This window comes from Amblyomma americanum, chromosome 2 (genome assembly GCF_052857255.1).
Source record: "Amblyomma americanum isolate KBUSLIRL-KWMA chromosome 2, ASM5285725v1, whole genome shotgun sequence".
NCBI classification, from domain to species: Eukaryota; Metazoa; Arthropoda; class Arachnida; order Ixodida; family Ixodidae; genus Amblyomma; species Amblyomma americanum.
Window position 1 is genome coordinate 36,461,387 of NC_135498.1, and position 14,433 is coordinate 36,475,819.

Below are 14,433 nucleotides of genomic sequence, written 5' to 3' on the forward strand. Positions count from 1 at the left end.
CCAGGGCATCAATGATGGGTGAAGGTGTGATGAATGATGTAGTAGAGATTAACTGAATGGAAAAAGGCTAGCTGATTTGATGAAGTCCAGTAGAGAACGATGGTACGGTCCCTGCGTCCAGCAGGCAATGTATGAAGCAGGGTTGCTTGGTGAAAGACCCGCTACCATCAGGTGCCGGATCCTTGTAGGCTTGAGAGCTGGGCAGTCCCACAGTAGGTGATGAATGTCGGCTTCAATGTCCTCGTGTTTACGGACAGTGTAGACTTCTCTATATCGTCGTTCTGTTCAGGATGTGCGTCACGATCCGAAAGACGTTCATCATCGGAGTCGTCATGACGGCTACGCTCGCCTCTTCCTGTGCCAAATCGACGAGAGCGCTCATCGCCACAGGTGTTCCCAGGTACTCTCCTCTCCCGCTCTAGAGCAGGGTCACGCATGTCTGGTCCTCAAAATATGCTAGTACCCCGCTGCTGCTTGTACTCAGAGCGCCAGTTATGTACTATAAGCACAGGTTAAGCGATGTAACTCAATGAAAATGCAGCCACTGAAATAATCATATTGCATTCTTTGTACGGATGGGCTGAGCCCTGCCGATAATGCAGATCATTAATGTATTGCGTTCGTAAGCGAAGTGCCTCTCTCTTTGTGTGGCTGCAATAACTAACAAAGCCTCTCAGGAAAACAGAGAGGTCGATGAATGCATGCTGGTGCCCTCTTTTGCCCCAGAGTAAGGTCTATTTAAACCAAAACGTGCCCTGCATTCCCGACGCCCATGTCCACTGTTAAGAGCTTGGCTCTGTGATGTAGACAGTAGAGGCAAGCTTGCTGGCTCATTTTTTCTTTAGCTCGCCCTGATAACGAGCGAACCAACCCTTTTCAAGATTCTACAGACTATCTATAGACTTTTTATAGACTTTTTGTAGACTGTATTGTCTACCTATCGATATTTCTTTTTGTCTATTCATAGTCTACGAACCGTCCATAGAAAAAAGTCTACTAAAAGTGTATGGCCATAAATCTATATATTTTCCGTAGACTCTCTAAAGGATTTATATTGCCTATAGACTAGGATCTGTCTATATAAAATCTATAGACTTTATATATATCTATAGAAGATCTATAGACATATATACATGTCTAAAGAAATTTTTCTAAGGGAAGCTTGCACAGATCTTCGTATACATTACACGCTGAGTGATCTACTACGTCTACGAGTGAACAACCGCTCCCGAATCGGGAGTATTGGGAAGCACGATGCATGCAACTGCGGCACAGGTATTCGTTCAAGGCGAGCGCCCTGATCGTCCTGCCCACGGCCCTGGTTGCCACCGTCCTCTGCTGGGCGGCGCTGTTCTTCGCGTACCTCAGCGAATAGTAAGTGCAGCCTTGATGACCGCTGGATGCAGCGTCCTTACAGAATTCTCTCCGTTTGCGGAATCACCCGCATTTATTTCATTCTGTTGAGTGCATTTCGATGGCGGCGAAAACGCAAAAGGCGACCGTGTGTTGGGCGATGTCGGCGCGCATTAAAAAAAAAACCCATGTGGTCCAAATTAATTTACGGTGCCCCTCATAGCCCATGCGTCGCTTCGGGACGTTAAGACTCGATTCACAATTCAATTTGGATAGGTTTTCCCTATTTCGCTAAATAGCTCGCTTGCTTACTCTCTCATTCTCTTACTGATTTACTACTGGCCCAATCACTTATTAAGAAACTTAAATTATTGCTGCAGCTCATACAACTATTTTGTCACAGCTGTCTTCGTTTCCTTACTATTACGTACTCGCTCGTTCACTCACTCAGTCTCCTTCTGTATGACAAGGCCACAGCCCCAATGTTAAGGGACTGACGGAATCCCGTCTAGGCGGAATGGTACGAAGAAATTAGAAGGCGCCTACCGAAAGAAAGGTAATGGAAAGACGTTTCGGCTTTCCCACGGGAGCCTTGCTCACAGTCCGAAGGATAAAGCCTTTGGAAGCAGAATGAATTTTAAGGCGAAAGCTTTACTTGCCGCGAACGCAATTTCGCCATGGCGGTGCTTCGAGGAGGCACATGACGTCACAACGCGCGCCTCGCCGCAATCATTTCTCTCTCTCTCGCTTCCTAGTTACTTCTGCGCATGCGTCACTAGTAGCACCGAGCTACAGGTATTCTGCCGCTGCGCAGCGCCGCGCCTTTCCTCAAATTTTAATTTTTTAATTGTTTTTGGGGGGGAAAGGAAATGGCGCAGTATCTGTCTCATATATCGTTGGACACCTGAACCGCGCCGTAAGGGAAGGAATAAAGGAGGGACTGAAAGAAGAAAGGAATAGGTGCCGTAGTGGAGGGCTCCGGAGTTATTTCGACCACCTGGGGATCTTTAACGTGCACTGACATCGCACAGCACACGGGCGCCTTAGCGTTTTTCCTCACAAACCAACTTTCAATTTTCAGTTTTCTCTTTCTTCTTTGCCTCCCTCCTTTATACCTTCCTTTACGGGAACGCTTAGGTGTCCACCGAGATATGCGAGACGGTTAAACGCCAACGTTAATGAACACAGTGAACGCCGACATCTTTTGCTTTGTATATCCTTGATTAGCTCAGCTAATCCACATTATTTTTTTCTTCGCTCGCGTATTCCTTATACGGAGGCATAAACATGTTCAGTCAAAGTCTGTGTTTGCATTAAGAAATTTCCCCGCAAGTACGGAACTGTCTGCCATGAATTACGCTGCGAAAAAACAAGTTTGAATGAGAATCTAGGGACCAACGTCTCATAGTCAGCAGTCTGTTCCTTTCCGGCACGTTTTTAACGTTGGACGGGGAAATTCCGACAAATGGAGTTTTTATCGAGCCGTTGACGTCATCGGGCTTAATCGTACCGGGGCTTACGATGGAAGCCTGTGGAGCTCTGAGGGCACCTTGCTTTTCGTCGAGCTTTAGCGTGTTCTCATACAAAACACCCCTTTTAGTTCCTTCGAAAATTTCGCCGGATATCATGCATGACCCCTGTTGTACAGAGATAGATCACTTACGTTGAGGTGGAAAACGCGGAAAGTCAATTTCGTTGTACGGGATTATAAGCGAATTTTGAAAGGGAAAGACAACTTTTTTGTTGTTGGAAAAACATTTTTACGCAACAATCGAGAAACATTTTCTGCGCTCATGGCTACATTTTAGCAATCGCGGCTATTCATTCAGTCGCGAGCGCACTCACAACACGGTTGGGCCACTACCCGCTTCTACCCCTCGCCCTGGCCGCTCTCTCTCTCTCTCTCTCTCTCTCTCTCTCTCTCTCTCTCTCTCTCTCTCTCAGGATCACAGAACGCGGCTAGCCGGTTTGCACGGCTAAGCGCGGTCAAAGCACTGCTCAGAATCAGTAGCGCGGAATGTTGGTGAGGACGATGAAAGGCTGCGTGCACTGTCGGTAGCGTGGCCGAGTGGTCTAAGGCGCTGGTTTTAGGCACCAGTCTCTTCGGGGGCGTGGGTTCGAATCCCACCGCTGCCAGAGCAACACTTTCTTTTTATATAGTGCTGTAATTCTAGTTTCGTGGCTGTGAAATGATGCTCCTGGCGGGGGTCTGCAATATATTTTACTTGAGTAAAACACGTTTTTGGGCAAGTTGGTAACATTCTTGATTCATATTGCAGCGAAGAAGCACACACACACACAGAAGGAACACGCAAAAAACACGGACGAACGCTGCACTCACAACTGGTTTACTGCGAAAAGAATTCAAGCTTAAAATGGCTCACGCATCTGCGCACTACAGAAAGAAAACCAAAACAAACACGTGCCACGAACTAACATCTTATCGTATTGCCGCGAAAAGGTTGAATTCCGAAGCGTACAAAAAAACGGATGCATCACTAATGCAGCAATCTGCTTTTTCCTTTATGTGAAAGGCCTCCAGGAGTTCACGTGCCGTTTTATACTTGCTTCTGCCTAGGATTCGAACACTATCGAAACGTGGCGAACATGTCACGCATGACTGGCAGTGCCTAACCAAGTGCACATTCTCTTTGTTCTTTAAATTCCTTTGGTGCTCCCCTAGCCGGTCGTTAATACATCGCCCCGTTTGACCGATGTACACTTTTCCACATGAAAGTGGCAGCTCGTATACCACCTCAGAAGCGCATTGCACATAGGGCGTAGTGTGCTTTTTTCCACACCCGCTTCTCCTTGTATCGCTTCCGGAAATACGAGGGCACAACTTTGACAGCTTCACCGGCGCCGAAAAAACGAGCGGCACCCCATACCTGTTCGCTACCTTCTTCATGTTATGCGACACCTTGTGTAGGTAGGGGGCAACTTCCGGTCGCAGGTTCATGTTCCTTTCTTTCTTCTTGGAGTTTTGTGTGTTCCTTCTCTGTGTGTGTGTGCTTCTTCGCTGCAATATGAATCAAAAATATATTTTACATTCGTTTTTCTCTTTCCGTTCAATATGCTTGGGCTGACGCAGATAGTGCGAACTCCGTTGCTGCGCTAAAGCTGAGACAACTGTGCACTAATTCTTAACCATGCTGCCATTATAAGTATATTTTGTGGAACCTCTATTTTGTAGCGTAGTTATTTCGCTTTTCCCTTAGTTTAATAGCCACCGCGGTGGCTGAGTGGTTATGACACTCGGGTACTGACCCGAAAGACGCAGGTTAGATCCCGGTCGCAGCGGTCGAATTTCGATGGAGGCGAAACTCCAGAGGCCCGTGTGCTGGGCTATGTCAGTGCACGTTTAAGAACCCCAGGTGGTCGAAAGTATCCGGAGCCCTTCACTACGGCGTCCCTCATAGCCTGAGTCGCTTTGGGACGTTAAAACCCCATAAACCATAGTGTAATCTCGCCAAGAAGCAATGTTATTCCTAAGCGACAGTTGCAACGCCCAAACAAGTGTCGGCGTTCGTACATAGAGAATGGCCAAGGAAGTTCGCATCCGCTGCGGCAACGCTACAACCGAGCAATATCAGTGCTGTTGCTTGGCAATGTTTACTAGTTGGTAAATATTACTGCTGAAAATTACCACTGCACATCGGTACGTGTACTGCATGCAATGAGTGGATGAGATACAATGTGGTATTTAGCATGACCGGCCCACAATTTCTGATCAATCAATCAATCAATCAATCAATCAATCAATTTTCGAAAAACCGGCCTGTGGTCATTGGTTTCGAAAAGTCAAAGCTGTTAAAAGTGGGCGGCTGCTTTGGCACCTTCGGCCAAAGCCGCAGCGGGCCTTCATAGTTTCTGTGTACGGCCTCAAACGTCCCTTCCTGGGTCATTTTCAAGCTCGTCAACTATGCTGTAGCATCATAAAAGCTGCTGTCTTAACAGATAGGCATCCCACGTAGGACCGAAGCTCACAAAGCCGCTGTGCATGGTCCCGTACGCTTGCGAATTACATTGGAATCTCTTGAGTTCGAACTAGCTTATTACGAAAGTCCGGTTTATTGAAAGGGACGCTTCGGTTCCGTCCCAATCAGGCTTATAAAAGCTATGGGGCCCGACCGGGTTGGCCTTGATTTGGACTTTGCATAATTAGAGCGCATTATCAGTCGTCATCGAATTCCGATGATCGATATTCGAGTGTACAATATTAAACCACCGAGCGATCGCGAGCCGCGTTTTTAGGCAATTACAAATTTTCCTATTTGGGACAACCTTTCTATAAGCCTCCACTGCGTGATTCTGTAAGCCAAGCGCAAATGCGCCTGCTTGCACTGCGAACCTAATACTTCCGTAGCGTGCTTCGCTAAGTGCACATGGACTACGCTGCCGATAATCGTACCGCACTTTTCGTTCGATGAATATTGCAGGTTAATTTAGCCTCCTTGCTTTTATCTGTGCTTTCTTTTTTGCAGTGACGAACTCCCACCGCGATCATCCGCCCTCGCCATTCACGACGTAATGCGGGCGAAACTGTCCAGCATGGGCAAGGTTGAGTGAGTGGCACGAATTGCACTTAACAGTGTGCAATAATCATATCGTTTTACATCTCAACGAGGAATTATGATAATGATCTTCGCAGATTTTATTATTTACTGAGTTCTCGGAAGTACCTTGTGATCGTTGTGCCGGAGCCTCAATGAATTCATTTAAAAGGTCCCGAACGATAAAAGGTCAGCTCGTGCTGACACTTTCAGCATTCATTTGCGATACGCAGATTCGCTCCTGACTTCCTTTATTTCCGCTGCCCCAGCTCAGGTGCTTCTGTATCGATGGCAGATGCCGGGACTAGCAAAAAGTCTTTTCCTTCCTTTTTATTAGTATTTTAATAAAAACCACTTACTACTACTGCTTAAGGCATACCGAAGATTATAATGTAAGCTCTCACCTTCCCTACACTTTATTCCGAAATGTTTCTTATCGTTGACTTAGATTTCTCCAGTAAGCCTTAATTTTATGCAATACTAGCTTTATACATCAGGCCGTTTTGTAGCGATAGCTACATTACGGTAGCATTTCAAGCATTCAGCGTAGCGGTGGCACGTGACCGTGGTGGCGGCGCAGCCACCGCCACGTGATTGGTCACGTGGTTGGTCACGTGACCAGCGACGTGGTGCGTAGCAGCTGCTGCTGCCGGCCGCGCGGCGCGGCGCGCCGGCAAAACCGAGCTGCAACAGCTGTGCGCATGCGCTGTGTCAAGTGGGACCAAGATGAAGAAGGAACGCCCGGCTAAACGGAGCGGCGAAAGTCTGACTGCAATTCAACTGAGCAAGTTCTACACGGCCGGCTGTAGCTATCGCGTCACTTCAGGTTTAGCCAGAGCTACCAATTTTTTTTCTTCTCATGGTCAAATGTCGCGAAAAATTGCGAAAAGGGATATCTTGCTGCAGTATACTGTTCTTGAATTAAAAGGACTTAACTGACTTTGCACATGTTTCTTGCAGGTTACAAGAGTACCTGTGCCTCTCCACTTGCATCGTGACCACGGTGACTTGCTCCGCCATGTTGTTCACTAAGCAAGTGTCGTCTGAGCATCTCTGTTGTCGACTTACTTTTTGTTCTCGTATCCACGCCAGCCTATCTACATTACCGAAAGCAGCGTGTCAGAAAGTGTAATGAACTTGTAATCGAAGGTGTATTTCTCGCCGAAGGAACTCCAAGGAGTTTACCTCCAACTAAGCTCTTAATTCAGCATTTCTGGCGGTTTTCTTTTTTCCAAGGCGCATCGGAACAGAGAAATCGTGTTTTTTAATATGTACTACACATAGTCAAGTAAGACTTTTTGGCAGAAAAGTAAAATTAAAGCGTGGGGGGCACTGATGAAAACTGCGTCTTTATAATAAGTAGGCACCCATTTCTAATAATAGCGAAAAATCGCGAAAGAGGACAGTTGCAAGCTTTTATTACGACTATGTGGTTGCGTAACTAAAACATGGCATCAAGGATCTAAAGAAAAAAGCTGCAGTGTCTCACGCTCAACTTACTACCCTCATCAGGTGTTCACATCTGAAAGCATATACGCACACCCAGTTACACTCTAAGCATATGGGCAAAATATGCGATATGGGACTCACTGCAACACTTAGCCATCGCGACGAACGCCACAACGAGAGTAATAACGGCTGACCACTCTTGTGCATTTAGTCACTTATGGAATAATGGATAATCTTTTAGGGACTAATGGTTGTGGCGGCGCACTTAGTCCCCAAAAAGACTAATTTTCGGGCATTGCGTGTACTTCCTTTTTTTTCTTCTATCTTCTCTCTATCTCTATTCCCGCTGGTTTGTTCTCAGCGCGTCTCATGACCCTTGTCCCGTGACTGCAGCCGAGCTGAGCTGATCCCCTGTGTGACGTTGGCGGCGCTGGCGCTGGTGTTCGGCGTGCCCAGTGTGAGCGCCTCACACTTTCGGGACGTGATCGCACAGCTGCCCTGGAACATCATCCTCATCCATGGCGGCAGCCTGTGGCTCTCGGCCGCTCTCAGGGTATGGGCGCCTTTGTTCGTGCACACAGTCGACGACTGCACTTTCCGTCGCTGCCGCTCTTCTCAAGCGATATTCATAACGTGTGTTAGAAGCGGTAGCAAAACGAAGTAACGTACAATTCATCTGGTAGTTATGATACGCGTGTAAACGCTTCCCGTCTGTGAGGGCTGCCAACCTATTGTATCCTTTTGCTTTTCTTTTCTACTAAGGACTCGAGCAGTGCACAAGTAGCGGTGATATGAAAGGCAACAGTAGATGAGCATTGAACCAATGATTTCCCCAGTGTTTTGGGAGACATGCACGCATTTTTTTTCTAGAAAGTATTCCTCTGAGCAAATAATAAACACCTTTAGCACACCGTGTACTGTGTTATCATTATCTTAGTGCCAGCCCTTACAAAATTTTCTTTAGACAGTCTATAGACTGTCCATAGACTTGTCTTTAAAGTCTATAGACTCTCTATAGACAAACCCCAAAAGAACCGTCTATAGGCCATACAAATCCTATAGACAGTCTATAGACAAACTAAAGATTTATGACCATACACTTTTAGTAGACTTTTGTCTATATACAGTATATAGACTATGAATAGACAAATATAAATATCTATAGGAAGGCAATAGAGTCTATAAGAAGTCTATAGAGTGTCTATAGACCATTTTTTTTTAAGGGAAGAGTCCGCCCACCGTCAGTGCGCGCGCGCTCATTGGTCCAGATGCGGCAGACGTGCGCGCAGCATGGCGCATGCGCATTGGCCACGCGCAAGCTTCCGGTAAAGGTAACACAGTACATGGTACGCTAAAGGTGTCTGATAAACAATAAGACGTTTTCATCTTGAGTGCGAAAATAACAAAATCTGGTCGCTTGCGCATACTGACTGTTTCATTTCGTATTGCAGGGAGCTGTATGAACTACGATTTTTGCGATAATCCCCAGCCATGTTAGGTGCTCTGTAGTACAATAGCCTTTGGCTTTAAACTCCGACTGACCTCGTCTTGCGCAATCGGTCACAGTGCCCCCTCTGTCGCCCTAACAGACCATTGGTTGCCTGTCGTGCCCTGCCCACATCCATTTCGTTATGTCGATCTCAATAATGATTAACTCGAATAGTGTTGGTGCACTAGAAAGAAGATCAGTGCGCCTTTTCCTATTGGGTTTTTTTTTGTTATGGTCGAGACGTTTGGCGTACTTATTCAGCAGCGACTAGTAACCACTGACTCCTTAATTATCATGATGAATCTTTATAACTTCTTGTTAGGTCCCAGTCGAAAAACACAAGAAATTTTCTGCCACCACAACCGATTTTCTGTAATATTTTTTCCCTCGAACTTGTAGTAGCAACAAAAATTTTGGTAGTAACAGCAAACGCTTTTGTGTTTACTACAGAATGACAGAATATATAGTGCCACAGAAAAATGCTTTAAACAGAAAATTTTCTCGTTACGATAAGACGACACAACATTTTGTCATATTTTTGGCAGTTTTCAATCGATCTTCTCGGCTAGGGTGATCTCTGCCGCAAGGTTCTGGAATACGTAATTTGTACTCATCTTCGATCCTATGCGTAATGCGCCATAAGTATGAACATGAAAAGATCAAATTTGGGCAATGTTCCGCTTCTTTGCGTCGCTGCATTTCCTAGTCCCCGACATTCTCATCAAAGTGCCTTATTTTATACAGGGAGGCGGCGTTTATGTACTTTACAAGGTTAAAATAACAAACTCATCGAATAAATGTTTCACCTCGCTCCCCCTTTTGTACAAATTCGCACATGAGTCCATTCACGCAGTGAAAATATCTTACTCATTCATCGTGCACATGGTCCAGAGACCTTTGTAACCGACTGTAAATTTTTCGCACGGAGACTAAGATGCACATTATGTTTTTTATAACTGCAGTGCAGGCACAAAGTGATGTAAACGGGGCAAGGTGTTGAGCTCTGTGCTGGCAAATACGAATGTTGACCTAAGAAATAAAGACGTAGGCTCCTGTTTCTTCAAAAAGAAGCCCAAAGTACGTCTGACTCGTCAGTCACCCAAATTTTACCAGCATAGCTCAGCATGCAGAACATGGGCTCACCAACCACACCGTGGACAACCAGTAAGGTCGGTTGTAACGCTTTGCTGTCATTATTTCAGGACTCGGGACTCGCGGTGTGGATCTTCACTAGATACACGAAGGAGCGGTTCCGTGAAATGTCGGACTTCTGGCAGCTGCTGGTCATCCTTGCTGTGGCCTCTCTCCTCACCGAGGGCGGACAGGAGCCGAGCACGCTCAGCGAGCAGCTCGTGCCCATCGTCTCCGATATGGTCAGGGAGTGGTGTCACCGTCGGATACGTCACATCCGCTGCGAGCGCAGGCAACGCCTTCATTTTTATCCGTGCTCTTTCCGATTACGCAGGGCCTCGAGATACAGGGCGACCCTTTGTTCTTTGCCGTCCCCGTAGCCGCGGCCTGCTTCTTGCCCGTGATGACCCCCATCTGTCACCTGGGGCTCGCCTTCATCTACGAGCACACCGCGGCGAGCTTCGGCGAGATGGTAACTCTGAAATAAGCACTTCGGCCGGGCTACGGTTAACGAAACCAGGACATCCCTTACAAAAATTTATTTAAACAATCTATAGATTGTTCATAGACTTCTATCTTATATAGTCTACAGGCTGTCTATAGACAAATCCAGGAGAATAGTCTATGGGCAATACAAATCCGATAGACAGTCTATAGACAATCTATAGAGTTATGGCCGTACACTTTTAGTAGACTTTTGTCTATGAACAGTCTATAGACTATGAATAGACGAAAATAAATATGCATAGGAAGGCGATAGATTCTATAAATTCTATAGTCTATAGACTGTCTATAGACCATTTTTATAAGGGAGGAGCGAGCGACGGTAAATTCTCGGTGCCGGCAAACACTTCGTTGTAGACGGTCACAGATTCTACTTGTTTTGAGAACAGGGTTCGCCTCTTTTGTACCTCTTTTGTAATACGCCATTGCATATATCCATGCCACACCAGCGCAGTCCTGTGTAGTAACAAAAACAACGTCTCACGGAACTGACCGTGCTTTGAGCAAAAAAAAAAATGGAAAGCTTCGGGACTCATCCCAGCGAACATCTCTCTCTCGCAGGCACTTCTCGGCCTTTTCCTGAAGGTGGTGACGACGATTGCGCTCACGTTGGCCTCCGCCAGTTTCTTCGCGTTCCACAAGACGTCCAAAAACGACACCCAGACCACTTTCGTCCCTCTGTGATCTGCCGCCAATGCGCCGGACAGCCAGCAGTGACCGCAATGAGCCGAGCCCGTGAACAGACTGCTGACTCCCCGCATTTTAGCTTACTCGATGAGGCTCTACCATAACAGTGGAATTTTCGGTTATTCGCGCACGAAAGCGTTCAACATACGTGCGCCGCTGTGACACCCGCTCTATTTCAGCGGCAAATATTCGTGAGTGCACGGGTTTGTGCGCTTAGCAACCGTGGTACTGATGACCTGCTTTTGCACCCTCGAAAACTGCACCGACAACGTCCTTATTTTGGCATAATAGCAGCTTGTATGCATCCCATATACCATGCACCGCACTGAACAGCGTGCTTTAGTAGTATATATAGATACATCTGCTCAGTCACCAGCCGGGCTTCAGCTAAGGAGTCCGCATTCTGGGACAGCCGCAAAATGCTTGAAATGAAAGATGAGCCCATTTAATATTCGCTTCGCTCAAGATAATCGCCACCTGTGCCTATTTTTGAAATAGCCACTGTTTCTTTACTGTTTTTCTCATGTGCTACTGAAATATTACATCGATGTTGCTTTTCGTTTCGGCCAAACGTTATGACCTTGTTCTCAATGCGGCTTTTTCAAGATAGCGGTAAGGGCCCCGTATCGCGGAAAAACCGAGATCGTCGTCGTCGGCGTAGTTGACTTTGAGTGAAAAATTCACGAAAAATCCGCAGAGAAGCGACTTAGATGGTAACTGGGCCATCTAGGTTACGGGACCTTGTGACGTCATCACGACGTACCCACCGGATTGTGAGCAAGCTGCCCACCGGGGACGGTGGCAGTTAATGGTTGGTCGCGAGAGGTTGCTCGGGAAGAGCAAATTTGGTCTCACAAACCTCGCTGGCGGCTGTGCTTGAAACAGGAACCTGCTGGGCAGCTGTGAATCGCTTAACCGCTGCAGCGCTGCCCCAAGAGAGGTGTGAGAACTCCAAGGGATCTATGAATGTAAATGAGAGAATGATACATTTATGAGTATTAACCCGTTAACTCTATCGAATCATACCCTTAAGGTGAAACTTAAGTGTTCCATCCAGTTTTTGTAAGGTTTCCAAAAATTACCAAATAACCCACTCCAAACCTTGATAAAATATATACAACATTAGCTAAAATTTTAGCACCCCTGCATGACCCGATATATATCTGCCAGTTGTGAGAGCGCATACCTTCAGTCACCGCTGCAAACGATTCCATTGCCCCCATCTTATAATAAAAGCCAGCCGTGAAGGTTGTCTAAGTTATAGTGGCCCAAGTATAATATGCAAAGATTTATTATGGAATTTATGGATTGGTCCATGCAGTCGATGGCGGTCGGAATCTGAGATATTAAATTTAAAGCTTGGCTGCTTCGAAAAGAACATTACCGTAAGAATTGTTGCAAAAGTGCTAAGACACAATGCTTGAAATTTGTTGGCAGTGTTGTTTTACACTTATGATTTGAAAATTAAAACATTTAGAAGACACGATTAGCATAAGCCAAATTTTCCCGTTAACTATATGTTTACAGCGCGATATACAACGTTATTTGTACATTTTTAACATAGAGCATAGCGTTCTAAAGTAACATCTAACGTCACTGCAACTTACACAGCAATTTTATAACATCCTTCTGAAGTGTGGCACTTCCTGGATATGCACAGAAGTCTAAGTAACTCGAGCTAAACTTATTTTGGTGTCACTACAGCTGCGTTCGACAGCGACCGATTATATATCTGAGGTGCACCCTGGAAGGTGCTATAACTGCGCTGAAAATGTTTGTGAAGATTATCTTCAAGTCTAGCTTCCTTTATACATTGCTTTTATTGAACCTAGTGCTGCTCCGCCGTGGAATGCGAACATGTGCTTCCAACAGTCGCGAGTCTGCGCCTGTTGTGTTATCTTCTTGTCCTTGTCTTTTTGTGCGCAGTACCCCCCTCCTTGTATTTACTATGGGCTTCCGAAGCTTCAGTCGAGAGCGCACAGCTGGCGCATCACTGACGTGTACTCTCCTGCCACCGAGGGTATTAAATCGTACCTATTGTTCTTTTCTTACATGGGTCCAGGCCATGCCACCTGGAATCTCCTAGAGAAAAAAACAATGTTCCGTTTTTAAATCCAATTTTATTGGTCCCCGCAATGCCACCTTTACAGCCCCTCTACAAAACGATTATTCACAACATACACTTTCTATTGATACCACACGTGAATAAATTGGTTACGCCGTACGCTGTAGAGAAGTGCAGACAGATTCCCGAAGCGAAAACTCTCCATAGAATCCCGCAGGACAAAATGCGTTGAAGCAGCCGTTGACGGCATGCGTGCTTCAAAGCGCGTTGATGCTGAGTTAAAGACATGCTTTTCTCCAAAATTCCTTATGTTTAGGCGCTCCTCCGGAATAAAAAATGATGTCCATTACGGTTCCTCATCTCAACATCAAATCGGATCGAATTTATGTATATGTGTAATTTATGTACATACCCGCTGTAAACACCCGCTAATTTATGTATGCAGTTTTATTGTAAACACGCTTCCTCGGCCCCCGGAGCATATCGCGAGAGATAGTACAGATACCAGCGCAGATAACGCTCGCACTCTGACACAATAGTCGTTAGGCCTGCTTTCGCAGTTTCTTTAGAGCAGCAAGTGCATGCTGAAGGTTTTGGTTGCTACCTGCTGCGACGCCTACGTCATTTTGTTCGCGGAAAGAAGCGCGTCAATTATGTCGTTAAATAAAACACCAACACACGAGAAAAAGTAGAAATACAAAACCGCTGCCGCACTCTTGCACAAGCGAGCTTCAACACTGTCGTGCCCGGATGACGTCATCAATGACGCGAAAGGCAACACCCATCGCAGATGGTATTTAGTCATCGCAAGGTGGGTCGAGTAGGCGTTTCTGTGTTGTTTTTGTTCTTTTAGCACGAATGCGTTCTTTTGCTGACAAGACTTGATTAAGCGGCTGGAACGCATGACGAAGTACGGCGGATGCGACTGGCTTTGTCGGTAGCGTGGCCGAGCGGTCTAAGGCGCTGGTTTTAGGCACCAGTCTCTTCGGGGGCGTGGGTTCGAATCCCACCGCTGCCAGTTACTTTTTTCTTTTAATAGCTTTTTATTACAGACCTGCTTACACCCATGAAATATAGAGCTTGAATTCTTTTAGCGTTTTGAAAGAGTGCAAGCAAGAATAATACATTCTTTACAATGCTTTGATCCACATAGCATGGCTTCTATGGATCAAAGTTTCGTTATGTGGTTCGCTGCTAAGACT

The 14,433-nt window shown here is 46.1% G+C and overlaps 1 protein-coding gene and 2 non-coding genes across 3 annotated transcripts; all 3 read left to right on the forward strand.

Moving 5' to 3' along the window:
* The first annotated feature begins 3,407 nt into the window (after positions 1-3,407).
* Positions 3,408-3,489, forward strand: TRNAL-UAG (transfer RNA leucine (anticodon UAG)). The gene has a single exon. It is a non-coding gene; the product is annotated as a tRNA-Leu (tRNA).
* A 6,577-nt stretch (positions 3,490-10,066) lies between these two features.
* Positions 10,067-11,422, forward strand: LOC144118475 (uncharacterized). Its single transcript, XM_077651410.1, has 3 exons — positions 10,067-10,217; positions 10,310-10,447; positions 11,041-11,422. The coding sequence occupies exons 1-3, from the start codon at positions 10,104-10,106 to the stop codon at positions 11,161-11,163; spliced, it is 375 nt and encodes a 124-aa protein (XP_077507536.1). The 5' UTR covers positions 10,067-10,103; the 3' UTR covers positions 11,164-11,422.
* A 2,745-nt stretch (positions 11,423-14,167) lies between these two features.
* TRNAL-UAG (transfer RNA leucine (anticodon UAG)) lies at positions 14,168-14,249 on the forward strand. Its single transcript has one exon. It is a non-coding gene; the product is annotated as a tRNA-Leu (tRNA).
* The last annotated feature ends 184 nt before the right edge of the window (positions 14,250-14,433 follow it).

Excerpts from the sequence above, each read along its gene's own strand:
- LOC144118475 (XM_077651410.1), top strand. The coding sequence starts at position 10,104 with ATGTCGGACTTCTGGCAGCTGCTGGTCATCCTTGCTGTGGCCTCTCTC. Across the intron at positions 10,218-10,309 it reads TGCCCATCGTCTCCGATATG|GGCCTCGAGATACAGGGCGA; the intron begins GTCAGGGAGTGG and ends CCGATTACGCAG. Across the intron at positions 10,448-11,040 it reads CGGCGAGCTTCGGCGAGATG|GCACTTCTCGGCCTTTTCCT; the intron begins GTAACTCTGAAA and ends TCTCTCTCGCAG.